Genomic DNA, 15,171 nt, shown 5'->3' with positions numbered 1-15,171 from the left:
GGCTACAATCATGAACAAATTATAGAGTAATGAGCAATTCACACTTCCACACCCGGTCACAACTGTAATGAGTTATTGGTGCAAATATTGATTGTTGAGTCACACACAAGAAAAGGCACTGCCAGGACACAAGCTTATGAAAGACAGGCTGACGCTCATGTCCTGTGCTAATGCTAGTGGGGATTTCAAAGTGAAGCCGTTACTAGTGTACCATTCTGAAAATCCCAGAGTGTTCAAGAAAAACAATGTTATGAAGAGTAAATTGTGTGTGTTTTGGAGATCTAATAATAAGGCATGGGTCACGAGGGAAATTTACGTTGAGTGGTTCAATGAAGTATTTGGCCCTAGTGTGAAGAACTACCTTCTAGAAAAGAAATTGAATCTCAAGTGCCTCCTAGTAATGGACAATGCACCTGCTCATCCTCCAAACTTGGATGACCTAATTCTGAAGGAGTTTGGGTTCATCACAGTAAAGTTCTTGCCCCCGAATACCACTCCTCTCCTCCAGCCCATGGACCAGCAGGTCATTTCAAACTTTAAAAAACTCTACACCAAAGCAATGTTTGAAAGGTGCTTTAATGTGACCTCAGACACTCACTTAACCCTACGAGATTTTTGGAAAGAACACTTCAGTATTCTCCACTGCATAAGCCTTATAGGTAAGGCTTGGGAGGGAGTGACTACCAGGACTTTGAACTCTGCTTGGAGAAACTTGTGGCCAGATTGTGACCACAAGAGGGATTTTGAAGGGTTTGAGGCAGCCCCTGATGAGCCTATGTCAGTTGTGAACTCTATTGTGGCACTGGGGAGTTCCATGGGGTTGGATGCGAGTTTGGAGGATGTGGAAGAGTTGGTGGAGGACCACAATGAAGAGCTAATCACTGAGGAGCTGCAAGAGCTTCAGCAGGAAGAGCAACAGATCGCAGCTCAGAATCTTGCTGCAGAGGAGGAGGAAGAGAGATGGAGGAAGGTGCCTTCTTCAGAAATTAAGGAAATTTTTGAAATGTGGGATAAGATGGAAAGATTTATGAAGAAACATCACCCTGAGAAGGATTTACAAGCCATATAGGTAACTTGTACAGTAACAGAGTCTTGGCCCATTTTAGGGAAGTTTTAAAGAGACGCCAGAAACAGAGCTCTCTGGACATTTTTTTTGCAAGACAGGACTCCAGTGACTCTCAAGCTGGTCCTAGTGGCATTAAGAAACAGAGAAGAGAAGTAATCCCAGAAAAGTACTTGGTACCTGAGGTGTTGATGGAAGGGGATTCCCCTTCCAAACAGTAATTCAATCTCTCTCCTCCTCCAGTCTTCCATACACTAAGAAGAATCGCCAATAAAGGTAAGTGTTATGCTGTTAATGTTTCATTCATCATGTCCCATTGTATTATGTACTACATCTATATTTCATGTAAAATTTTTTTTTGTTTTAATACTTCTGGGTGTCAGGAACGGATTAATTGTATTTACATTATTTCTTATGGGGAAAATTGATTCGAAAATCGTCTATTTCGATAATAGTCCCACTTCCCGGAACGGATTAAGGACGATAATTGAGGGACCATTGTATATTGTTTACAACACTTGTATTTGTTTATACACTTTAATTTCATGTAAAGTCTCTACACGACTATTTATAATCCAAGAGATGTTGTAACAGGAGAGAAAGATTACTGGGAATTGGGATAAGTTGACTGGCCAAAGAAGTGATTATAATACTATAATTATTAGACAAATTTAATCAATATAGGTAAGAAAAGCTTCACAGTTTTATTCCGCATAACATATCTTATATTTTATTCCTTCTACAAGCAAGCAAGAGAATTTCCTAACTACGAAAAATCAGAATCCTTCATCTATAATGGGTAAAATGGACTTTAAAGCAGAGGGACGTAACAAGAACCATCACCGAGTCAATTACTTGCTACTCTACAAATGCACTACAGTATGAAACTCAACAAAATACTATACTATAGATTAGGTAAACTCTTACTATTTTCACACTGAGAAAGGACTTTAACTTTTTAAAGCTATTCTAACTAAACATCAAAAGCAATAAATTATTTACGTACAAAGCAGCAAACAAACCAGCAGTAACTATATATTGGATTAAGTATAGCTTTGCTTTTTTTCAACTGTGAATGTATAGTAAAACCTTGATGTAACAGACCCCTGTGTAATGGATCTGAGATACAACAGACAAAATATTTGGCCAGACAAATGTTGAATGCAATGAGCCAAGTCTGCTGCATCAACATTCTGTACATTAACATAGGTGTGTGTGTACATATGTGTGTATACATGTGTGTGTATACATGTGTGTGTGTATACATGTGTGTGTGTATACATATGTGTGTACATATGTGTGTGTACATGTGTGTGTACATGTGTGTGTACATGTGTGTGTACATATGTGTGTGTACATGTGTGTGTGTGTGTGTGTGTGTGTGTGTGTGTCCATGTGTGTGTGTGTGTGTCCATGTGTGTGTGTGTCCATGTGTGTGTGTCCATGAGTGTGTGTGCATGTGTGTCCATGAGTGTGTGTCCATGTGTGTGTACATGTGTGTGCTTATGTAAGTATGGATATGCATGTTTTTATCATTAAAAGGTTTTTCATTTCTATAGTTAATTACAGTATGTATTGTACTAATATTGCATAATATGCATATTTTCAACCCATGACAGCTATTATAAAAAACAGAATTTAAAATTATATTATTATTATTATTATTATTATTATTATTATTATTATATTATTATTATTATTATTGTTTTTGTTGTTGTTATTATTTATGTATTTTAATTAATATTATTATAAAGTACTGAATTTCATTTCCTCTATTAGAAATGTTGCATTCGGAAACTAGTTTTTATGTAACAAAATTTAATTACTATACTGTAGTAACTCTTGTCTAGGGACTCTAGCAACAGTTTAACTTGTGTAATATATATAATCTAATACCATTTATAAGCAGGCTCCCTGCCCAAGCCTTAGCAGTATCCTGCACAACATTCAATTAACAAATTTCTCCAACAAAGTTAAAATGATCAATATTTATACAATACTGCAGTAATAACACTGTAAAAAGATAAAAAAAATAAAAAATATCCTCTTCCTTACCAAACACTGCTTGCTTGTATTTCATGAATGTTTTTAACATAGTTCCTCTTGTACTTTTTGAAGTATTCCTGTGGACAAAATATCAGCATATATTTTCTGTTGCCACCATTTTTTTAGTTTAGGTACATTAGAAAAGCAGTAGACTATCGATAACCTGGCATTGTTAGGGGTAGGTCGAGCTGGAGTTTTTATAAAAAAAAAAAAACAGATAATCCCATCTTTTTTTTTGTGGTCACTAATATTCGCACACTGCTTTTCAGTATTATACCAAGGTTTGCTGTACATAAAAAAGGACCACTGAATAAAGATATACAGTGGACCCTCGAGTTCCGGCAGCATCGACTTTCGTGAAATTCGACTTTCGGCAGTTATTTTTGGCAAAATTTGGCCTCGAGTTTCGTGATTAGACTCGTGATTCGGCAACCGTCCGGTACCCGTCCGCCCGTCACTGCGCACACAAGGCCAGTCTCCCACACCATTCATGCTCAGTGTGTCATTGTTTACCAACACGTGACCATCACCCCGCGGGTTCATACGTAATAATCCATTGTTTTTTGTGATTGCAACTGCTAAATAAGTCACCAGGGACCCAAGGAAAGCTAGTGCAAGCCCTTTGGTAAAGAAAGTGAGGAACATGATCGAATTCAAGAAGGAAATCATTGAAAAATACGAGAGTGGAGTGCGTGTTACAGAGCTTGCCAGGATGTATGGCAAACCCCATTCAACCATCACTTCGATCATGACGAAAGGAAAGGAAATCAAGTGTGCTGTTGTTGCAAAAGGGGTGGATATGCTGACAAAAAGGAGATCACAAATCCTCAAAGAAGTGGAGAGGTTATTGTTGGTGTGGATTACCGAAAAACAGTTAGCTGGAGATAGTGTTACACAGTCGATAATATGTGAAAAGGCAAGGCAGTTGCATGACGATCTCGTAAAGAAAATGCCTGCAACAAGTGGTGATGCTTGTGATTTTAAGGCCAGCAAAGGTTGGTTTGAGAGATTTAAGAAGCATAGTGGCATTCACAGTGTGATAAGGCATGGTGAGGCTGCCAGTTCTGACAAAATTGCAGCTGAGAAGTTTGTACAGGAGTTTAAGGAGTGCATAGACACTGGAGAATTCAAACCCCAACAAGTGTTTAATTGTGATGAAACAGGCCTCTCTTGGAAGAAAATGCCAAAGAGGACCTACATCACGCAGAAGGAAACAGCACTCCCAGGACACAAGCCTATGAAGGATCGGCTTACTCTCAAGTTTTGTAGTAATGCTAGTGGGGATTTTAAAGTGAAGCCTTTACTGGTGTATCACTCTGAAAATCCCAGAGTGTTCAAGAAATACAGTGTCGCCAAGAGTAATTTGTGTGTGATGTGGAAAGCTAACAGTAAGGCATGGGTCACAAGGGATATTTTCCTTAGACTGGTTTAATGAAGTGTTTGGCCCCAGTGTGAAGAAATACCTCCTGGAAAATACACTGTCACTCAAGTGCCTCCTGGTAATGGACAATGCTCCTGCTCATCCTCCAGACTTGGAAGAGCAAACAGTGGAGGAGTTTAGTTTCATCACGGTGAAGTTCTTGCCCCCTAATACAACTCCTCTCCTCCAGCCCATGGACCAGCAGGTCATTTCAAACTTCAAAAAAACTCTGCACAAAAGCAGTGTTTCCAAAGTGCTTTGAAGTGACCTCAGACACTGAATTGACCCTAAGAGAGTTCTGGAAAGATCACTTTAATATCCTCCACTGCATAAACCTTATAGGTAAGTCTTGGGAGGGAGTGACTTCCAGGACTTTGAACTCTGCTTGGAGAAATTTGTGGCCAGATTGTGTAGAAGAGAGGGATTTTGAAGGGTTTGTGGCTGACCCTAAGGAGCCTATGCCAGTTGTGGAAACTTATGTGACATTGGGGATGTCCCTGGGGTTGGAGGTGAGTGGTGAGGATGTGGAAGAGTTGGTGGAGGACCACAGGGAAGAGCTAACCACTGAAGAGCTGCAAGAGCTTCATCTGCAACAGCAACAGATCACAGCTCAGGAAACTGCTGCAGAGGAGGAGGAAGAGAGATGGAGGAAGGTGCCTTCTTCAAAGATTAAGGACATTTGTGCAAGGTGGACTGAAGTGCAAACATTTATGGATGAACTTCACCCTAACAAAGCTGTTGCAGGCCGTATTGGCAACACATACAATGACAGTGTTGTGTCCCACTTCAGACAAATCTTAAAGAAACGCCAGAAACAGAGCTCTCTGGACAGATATTTTGTGCAACAGGGGTCCAGTGGCTCTCAAGTTGTTCCCAGTGCCAGTGTCTTTAAAAAACAAAGAAGGGAAGTAACCCCAGATAAGGACTTCATACCTGAAGTCCTAATGGAAGGAGATTCTCCTTCCAAACAATAGTGTACACCTTCCTCCTATCCCCTCCCCCCATCTTCCATCCACCCAGAAGTCTTCAGTAAAGGTAAGTGTAATATTTTTTTTTTTTAAATGCATGTACTTGATTTCTGATTGTTTTCATTATGTAAATCTTTATTTAATTTGAAAATAAAATATTTTATTTTAATATTTTTGGGTGTCTGGAACGGATTAATTTTATTTCCATTATTTCTTATGGGGAAAATGGCTTCGAGTTGCGTGAATTTCGACTTTCGGCAGGCTCTCTGGAACGGATTAATCACGAAACTCGGGGGTCCACTGTACACTGATGAAACAATCACTAGGGAATCAATGGTCTACTGTATTACAGGTACAGTATATAATGTTAAGAATTATGGCATAAAATCCAAGATTTATTAAGTTATTAGCTATTTAGCCAGAATTTACAGTAATTTGTATTTACTGATGTGCACATTACACTTAATGTTTCCAATAGTATTTAAAAATAAATGCCAACCAACTAAACAAAGAAATATAATGTGTACAAAAAAATACTAAATGTTATTAAGCTTGACAAAGGTGAACAAACAGCAAAATTAAGCCCTCTAATATACAGCTACATTGTAACAGATATACTTACAACAACAAGAACTTTGGAAGCCTGAGCCAGAGAACAGCGGGAGTGTGTAGCTTTCAGCATGAGCACTGGCACCCAGTGGAACACAAGACGCAGCAATCCAAATGTTAAAATTATGAAGAACCAGCTGATACCAGTCTTTGCCCGAGACCGGTGATACCCATAGATCTCCTAAAATAAAAATTAACCATTTACATACATTTATAAATTATTAACTTACCCATACACATAACTACACACAAAAATTTTAAGAGAAAGTAATAAGTATACAGTGCTGTATAAACTGTACTTACAGTACCTACTTGTTTCTGTTAGGATCAAACTCCACCTCCTGAGCCTATCTTTCAACCAGTTATCAACTTTTGTTATGCCTCCCAAGGCATAAAGGCTCTCATATTTGCATTTAAACTCATGCGTGGTGATTCCAGCTACTACTTCCTCCACTAACGCATTCATCTTGCTCAATAACCTTGTGTGGAAAAAGTGCCATTTTTTTATCCTGTATGCTTTAAATTTCCATTGGTGAAGAATTGTGAAAGGAGAGCATGTGAGGGAGTGGGTGAGATGCTATCAAAAAATTTTGCTGAGAACAAGAAAAAGTTTGGAAGTGAGATTAATAAGTTAAGAAAGCCTGGGGAATAATAATAATAATATATTTGTTTCTACAAGTGTACATGTACAAGGAATACAGGCCTAGCTGACATCAATGACATATTACTACACAGAAAGTCACTTGTTATGCAGAGCATTTCAGGCAAATTAGGTTGATTTTGTCCCAGGATGCGACCTGTGGAAAATTGCATTTACTTGGATGTATTATTATATACATAACAGTAAATGAACATAGATAATTATTATCAGTTAGACAAGTAGGAATTTGGGACACCTAGGTCGCAAAAAATGTCCCCCTTCGATACCTACCACTGTCATAACCACAAGTTGCTCTGGACCTATTAACTAAATGAAATATACATACACCAGGAATACTGGTAAATATATAAATTTGTGGACTATATTAAAAATAATAAATGGTTATATATATATACAATTACATAACAGAAGGAAAATATATCTTAATATCACTCACCAATTTGACTGGAGATTAATGTGTATCATACTCAGAAAACCTCACTCTAACTAAATCTATGAAAATAATGCTGGCCAGAATTACACACAAATCTAGAGAGCTTATCTGAGGTTCCTGGAGCTGTCTTGTCCAGTCGTCTGATATCTCAAGTTATGCAGGAATGCACATCCACCAATTTTGCCTCCTATTTGAGAGGTGTCAACACAATTTTAACCTCTACAGCACGAAAAATTCTTCCCATTACACCGTTTGTACAAAATTTAAAACCAAGATGGCGAGTCTCGTCTGCACAGACGCAGGCTTTCCATTTTCTATGACAAATATTATTAAATACAGTATGGCCATCTATTTACATATAAATACTGAATTTCTGGAAAATATAAACAGTATTTTCCACACTGCGGCCAGCCGGAGTTCGTTGCTAAACGACTCAAATTGCTCATTTGACAATGGTGGAGGACCTGGGTACATATAGGATCTGGCATCCACACGGTGACATATTACACAAGATTTAATCACCCTTTTTACACTTTGCCGTCCTTGTGGAATCCAGAAAGTTTCCCTAATACAATTTAAGGTATCTTGTACCCCACCATGCATTACATTTTTATGGGCATTTAGAACAATTAAATTTGTTAGATGATGAGTTTTGGGCAGTAAGATAGGGTGTTTAGCATAATCACCCAATTCAGCATTTTGTAACCTACCTCTGCACCTAATTACATTGTTCTCTAAATATAGCCCCAATTTCTCTATAATAGAACCTTTCACAATTTTTCTTTCCATCATCAATTTAATCTCATTTCCATAGATTTCCTCCTGTACCCTCTTTATCCAATATTCAAGAGGATGTGAAAACTTATATGAAATATTTATCTTGTTTAGAAATTCAAACACCAACTTAGTTACATTGATCAGTTTGGGTAAAGAAGAATACCTATTTATATCAATGGATAAAGGACAAACTATTGGAGCGGTGGTCACAGTAATTTCAACAGGAGCAATATACGCCTTTTGTACAGGCCAATTAGCTTTATTTACCAACCAGCTCGGTCCTTTAAACCATGATACAGCATTTACAAATTTAGCATAAGGTAAACCTCGAGACAAGAAATCAGCTGGATTCTCCTCACCGGGTACATGATTAAATGTTAACATATGCTGACCCAAACTATTATACTTCTCTTGCATCTGATAAATTTCAGCGACTCTGTTTTGTACGTACACAATTTTACTGTTTCCATTGCGAATCCATTATAAGGATACCTCATTATCAGACCAAATTACAGTGTCGCTAGTATTTACCTCCTGCAACTTATTTCTTATATAATTAGCTAATTTGACACCTACATAAATGGCTGTTAATTCCAACTGAGGCAAGGTACATGATTTAATTGGAGACACTTTAGCCTTAGACATAACAAGAGAAATAACACTATTACATTGAAGGTAAGCAATTGCTCCATATGCCAATTTTGAAGCATCACAAAAAATGTGGAGTACATTTTTCCCATTTGGATTGGCCACCTGGCATGGGAACTCCAACATTGGAATTTTTTCATAATCACCAATTAATTCATACCACCTGTTAATGAATTCCTCAGGTAGAATTTCATCCCAAGCACATTTAAGTTTCCATGCTTCCTGAATTAATAATTTCCCTCTTATAGTAAGGGGTGACACTAAACCTAGTGGATCAAAACATTTGGAAACTTTAGCAAGCAAAACTCTCTTAGTTAATTTATTGGGCATACTGTAATTATTAGGTTTTAACATGAACAAATCTCTCTCAGTATCCCAAGTTAAACCCAATACATTACTACATTTTGGCACTTCATCTCCAGGGTAATCTTTACTTATTTTGTCCTTTAATTTGGACGAATTACTATTCCATTCCCTCAGAGGCATATTTGCACTTTGCATTATTTTATTAGCCTCTCCATAAGTCATTAACAGTTCCTCTTCAGTTGACATCACACCCAGGAAACTGTCCACATAAAATTGTTTGCTCATTACTTTACTCAATGGACTTCCCATACGTTTAAGGTGTGCATTTATCGTCGCTTGAAGTAGGAACGGACTAGATGTAGCACCAAATAATACGCTCCTAAAGCGAAAGGTTTTCAGAGGGCTAAGTGGGTCAATAGGATTCTCAGGCCATAAGAAGCGGGTACAATCCCGGTCAGCCTCTTGTAAACCCACTCTTAGGAAAGCTTTACTTATGTCAGCCGTAAAGGCATAATTCTTTACCCTGAAATTTAATAAGATATCTCCTAATTTTTCCGTCAACGACGGACCTGTCATCAAACAGTCATTTAAACTAGGTACATTTTTGTTACTCCTGGCACTACAATTATACACAATCCTCAAAGGAGTGGTCTTAGAATCCTTCTTCACTCCGTGATGTGGCAAATAGTGACCATAAATTTTGGCTTGCTCAGGAGGTACCTCTTCTATAAATTTATTAATTAACTGCTCAGCAATTATATCATTATAGGCAGTTAACAATTCTGGTGTCTTACTCAGTTCGCAGAGCTGAGCCTTTAACTGCCCATATGCCATTCTGTAATTAGTGGGCAATTCTGGAAGGTTCAGTCTCCACGGAAGTCGCACCCAGTATTGTCCAGATTCAAATTTTACATCTCTTAGGTATTACTCCTGAGTAAAAAAATCGTCTGGACTTTCTTCATTTACATTTATTCCAATGCTGTCTAATTCCCACAATTTATGCACTGGCTCAACACCATCCTCTATGGAAGAATTATACTGGGGTACGATTTCATGAGTAAGACACACAGTTATGGTATTTGTAGTTTCCTCTAGTCATGAATTATTATTACGAAGAATCCTACCATACATTACATGTCCTCCTGCAGTCTTCGAAAGGGTGACACCACATTTCTTTACCATACCCTTTACAAAGGAGGCATAATAGTCACTACCTATCAAAATATTTATTGGGCCTACAGAATCATCACTTACCCCAGAAGGTGCTAAATTTACATTATGTGAAAGTCTTTCTGTAGCTTTACTAAGCCCTACTGTAGATATTTTCTCTGGAAGTCTATCTACAATTACTGCATTAACATGTTTTTTCTCATTGCCCAACCTGACAGTTACATAAACAGTGTCATACAATTGAGCCCTTTTATCTGAGAGAAAACCAGATAATTTTAAAGTTGTGGGATCTCCCATCTGTACTTTCATACCATCAAGACATTTACGTTTTATGAAAGTACGCTGGGATCCCTGGTCCAATAATGCAGTTACATTTTTTTATTTATGCCTTTTATCATCAATTTTTACCTGTAACACAGGTAAGGCTACTTCAGCAAAACCATCATTATTAACATTAGCAGCAATTTTTACATTAGCTACTTTTGTGTCAGGATTGTCAACATTATCATTATTATCAACATTGTCATATAGACCCTTACACATGACTATATGGTGTCTTCCTTTGTGACATTGATAACAGTTGTTTAATTTAGCATGACAATCCTTTACATCGTAATTACCTAAACACCTGATACATCTGTCAAGTTCCTCCAATCTTTCAACTTTATCATTCCATGAATTGTATGCATTGCAATTCTTAGAAAAATGAGTACCCTTGCAGAAAAGACTTGGTCCGACTTGGACCATTGACAAAGTCAATGGTCCAAGTCGAACCGAAACGTCGTCGTAAGCTTCTCTCTTTTATGTGCGGGTTATTTGTGTAAAAGAGAGATTGTCTTTTCTGCAAGGGTACTCATTTTTCTAAGAATTGCAATGCATACAATTCATGGAATGATAAAGTTGAAAGATTGGAGGAACTTGACAGATGTATCAGTTCGACCGAAACGTCGTCGTAAGCTTCTCTCTTTTATGTGCAGGTTATTTGTGTATCGTTCCAGTCACGGTATTGTGCCTTTTTTGTTAATCTCTCTTTTCTTTGACTGGCTTCCTATTAACTGTGCTACTCTTAGGAGGGTACTTATTCTTCTTACCTTGTGGAGAATCATTATTTCTGATTCCTGCTACTTGATATGCACCTATGCAACTCTTTTTAGGAAATAAATTTTGATTATTAACATTGGGATAATTTTTCCCTTTGTGAAACTTGACAGATACCTCAGAGTTATTATGTGTTGCATCTTTAAAATGAGTTGGTTGGCTGGTCTGCAACTGCACAATTAATTCTTGTAGACCTAGTCTTATTTCCTCCAGAACAAAATATCCCTTGTGATATTTGTTGGAGAGCCATTCAAGTGTTTTATAGTTTAATTTATTCTGTACAATGGCACTCAATAATCAGTCTGATTCTTTCAGATTATATTTATTACTTAAAGTTTTGAGAGTGCTCTCCAGTTTAACTCTAAACTGCTGTAAACCTTTGTAAGTGTGATCTGGAGATTTTAAATTAACAATAATATTCACTAGATCCAACCTTCTTTGTTCTATATTACCATAAATGACTTTCAACAAGTCAACTGCTTCCTTGTAGGAGTCATTTACATTGGGAAAGGCTTGTATGAGTATGTGAGCATCTCCTCTTACCTGTCCTTTGAGGTAAAATAATTTAGTTACACAGGCTAGGTCACTCCTGTCATGCACAGCTGCTTTAAAAATTGACCAAAATTCCTCCCAATTTTCTCTAGGATTAAACACAGGCAAACACAATTCTGGGAGTTTTGGCAAAGACATACAGTGGACCCCCGCATAGCGAACTTAATCCGTGCAAGAGGGCTGGTCGTTATGCGAAATGTTCGCTATGCGAATTAATTTTCCCCATAAGAAATAATGGAAATAAAATTAATCCGTGCAAGACACCCAAAAGTATGAAAAAAATTTTTTTTTACCACAAAAAAATGTTAATTTTAGTACACACAAACTGAAAAAGGCATGCACAATTACATGACACTTACTTTTATTGAAGATCTGGTGATGATTGATGGGATGGGAGGAGGGGAGAGAGAGTGTTAGTGTTTAGAAGGGGAATCCCCTTCCATTAGGACTTGAGGTAGCAAGTCCTTTTCCGGGGTTACTTCCCTTCTTCTTTTAATGCCACTAGGACCAGCTTCAGAGTCACTGGACCTCTGTCGCACAACAAATCTGTCCATAGAGCTCTGTACCTCCCGTTCCTTCAAGACTTTCCTAAAATGGGCCATAACATTGTCATTGAAATAGTCACCAGCACGGCTTGCAACAGCTGTGTCAGGGTGATTTTCATCCATAAAGGTTTGCAGTTCAACCCACTGTGCACACATTTCCTTAATTTTTGAAGTAGGCACAATGGATTCCACAACTGGCATAGGCTTCTCAGGGTTAGCCCCAAACCCTTCAAAATCTTTCTTAATTTCCATACTAATTCTCACCCTTTTTACCACAGGGTTGGCACTAGAAGCTTTCTTGGGGCCCATGGTCACTTATTTTCCAGAAACAGCACCGAAAACACTGTAATAATACGAAATATTCCGAGTGTATGCTTGAATGTTACCGCGGAGGCTGGCTGGTAAACAATGGGACGGGCGGCACATGTGAGGCTGGCTGAGGCCGCACATTGGACGCGTCTCGGACGAAGGTCGCTGAGCGGGTTTTTGTCCACTATGCGGGGCAAAATTTTGGCGAACAAAGCGTTCGCTATGCGGATTGTTCGCTATGCAAGGCGTTCGCTATGCGGGGGTCCACTGTATTATTTGTTGGAGCAGACTGACCAACTGCCTGGTTTACACATTTTAATTTATTCAAGGCCTGACTTTTACAAGAAAGAATCTTTTCCTCTAATTCATAATACTGATTAATCATGAGATCTATTTCAGTCTCATCTACACAGTTTACTAATAAATCTCCTTCATATTTGTTGTAATATAATTTGTATGTATCATATCTATTCCCTAAAGCATCTAAATACAATTTTAAATCATCAGTATTCACAGTTTCTTGATTCATTAATTCCAAGCACTTATTATATGCCTTGGTTACATGAACTTTTCTAGCCTGTATTGATGCTTTCTTTACTCTATATTCCATATGTTTGTCTTCTATATTAATTTCCTCATTTTCAGCCATGATGCAATGTATTAAATTCAACTCAATTAATAACACTGATTACAACTTACAACACTGATACAACTTACCTTTGAATAAATCCTAGCTACTTGAGCTTAGCAATTACATGTATAATATAAATTTTAAATGTACATTAATACAAACTTGGCTCATCAAATTTAATATTATACAAATTAATAAATCCTTGCCAGAATTTGGCATAGCAAATTAATATTATACAAATTAATAAGCTACACTTGGCTTATCAATTACACATACACTTATACATATTAATATAATCTTTAGCCACACTTGACTTATCCAAATTAATATTGTAATAATTATAATCCACTACACATTAAGTAAATTTGTGAACTTAACATCCACCTCCTTCTGTTATTTCACATATAATTATTAAGTAATTAACTAATTAATGACTTCACTAATTACCTCCGGTTCAAGAAGGACCAACAGGCAATTAAATGTGGAAAATTGCATTTACTTGGATGTATCATTATATACATAACAGTAAATGAACATAGATAATTATTATCAGTTAGACAAGTAGGAATTTGGGACACCTAGGTCGCAAAAAAATGTCCCCCTTCGATACCTACCACTGTCATAACCACAAGTTGCTCTGGACCTATTAATTAAATGAAATATACATACACCAGGAATACTGGTAAATATATAAATTTGTGGACTGTATATTAAAAATAATAAAAAGTAATATATATACACAATTACATAACAGAAGGAAAATATATCTTAATATCACTCACCAATTTGACTGGAGATTAATGTGTATCATACACAAATCTAGAGAGCTTATCTGAGGTTCCTGGAGCTGTCTTGTCCAGTCGTCTGATATCTCAAGTTATGCAGGAATGCACATCCACCAATTTCGCCTCCTATTTGAGAGGTGTCAACACAATTTTAACCTCTAGAGCACGAAAAATTCTTCCCATTACACCAATGTTTGTACAAAATTCAAAACCAAGATGGCGAGTCTCGTCTGCACAGACGCAGGCTTTCCGTTTTCTATGACATAAATATCATTAAATACAGTATGGCCATCTATTTACATATAAATACTGAATTTCTGGAAAATATATACAGTATTTTCCACATGACCCACACCAGTTGACTAACACCCAGGTACCTACATATTATACTGATGGGTGAACATGAACAGTAGGTGTCTTAAGGAAACACATTCTAATGGTTTCCAGCCGTACTGGGGACTGGATCTCCGGATCTCAGTGTGTGAGCTGAGTGTGCTAGCAATCGAGCAATGGAATGAAATAATTTATTCAGAAGACCACACTTAATGCCGTTGAAGGCCACAGGTTCCTCACTCCTGGGTTAGAATACGTAGACCTTAGACAGGGATGTGTGATGTCACCATGGTTGTTCATTATATTTTCAGACAGCTCAGGTGTTGGCAAGAGGTGTGGGATTAAGAGCTAAAGAATCTAAGACAAAGTAGGAGTTGTTTCAGATGCTTTTTGCTGTTAACACTGTGCTTTTGGGAGATTCTGAAAAGAAGGTGTAGAGGTTGGTGGGCAAATTTGGTAGGGTATGTAAAAGAAAAAAATTAAAAGTAAACATAAGAAAGAACTAGGTGATGAAGATAATAAAAAAATTAAGGTAATGAAAGATTGGATATCAAATTGGAGGGAATATGGTGGAAATGAATGTATTCAGATATTTGGGAGTGGATTTGTCAGCAGATGGGTCTATGAAAGATGAGGTGAATCATAGAATTGATGAGGGGAAAAGGGTGAGTGGAGCACTGAGGAGTCTGTGGAGACAAAGAATGTTATCTATGCAAGCAAAGAGGGAAATGTATGAGAGTATAGTGGTACCAATCCTCTTATATGGGTGTGAAGCATGGGTGGTGAATGTTGCAACAAGTAGAAGGCTGGAGGCAGT

At 37.5% G+C, this 15,171-nt stretch overlaps 1 protein-coding gene across 1 annotated transcript in view; it reads right to left on the bottom strand.

Moving 5' to 3' along the window:
* The window catches only part of LOC128692942 (polyamine-transporting ATPase 13A3), a 147,326-nt gene that overhangs the window by 98,116 nt on the left and 34,039 nt on the right, over positions 1–15,171 (bottom strand). Inside the window, exons 3-4 of the mRNA XM_070104671.1 lie at positions 6,120–6,287; positions 3,119–3,186 (exon numbers count right to left, since the gene is read on the bottom strand). Of these exons, the coding sequence (XP_069960772.1) occupies positions 3,119–3,186; positions 6,120–6,287 (236 nt within the window). The remainder of the gene's footprint in view (positions 1–3,118; positions 3,187–6,119; positions 6,288–15,171) is intronic.

This window comes from Cherax quadricarinatus, chromosome 5 (assembly GCF_038502225.1).
Source record: "Cherax quadricarinatus isolate ZL_2023a chromosome 5, ASM3850222v1, whole genome shotgun sequence".
NCBI classification, from domain to species: domain Eukaryota; kingdom Metazoa; phylum Arthropoda; class Malacostraca; order Decapoda; family Parastacidae; genus Cherax; species Cherax quadricarinatus.
This window is presented reverse-complemented; position numbering and strand designations above follow the sequence as displayed.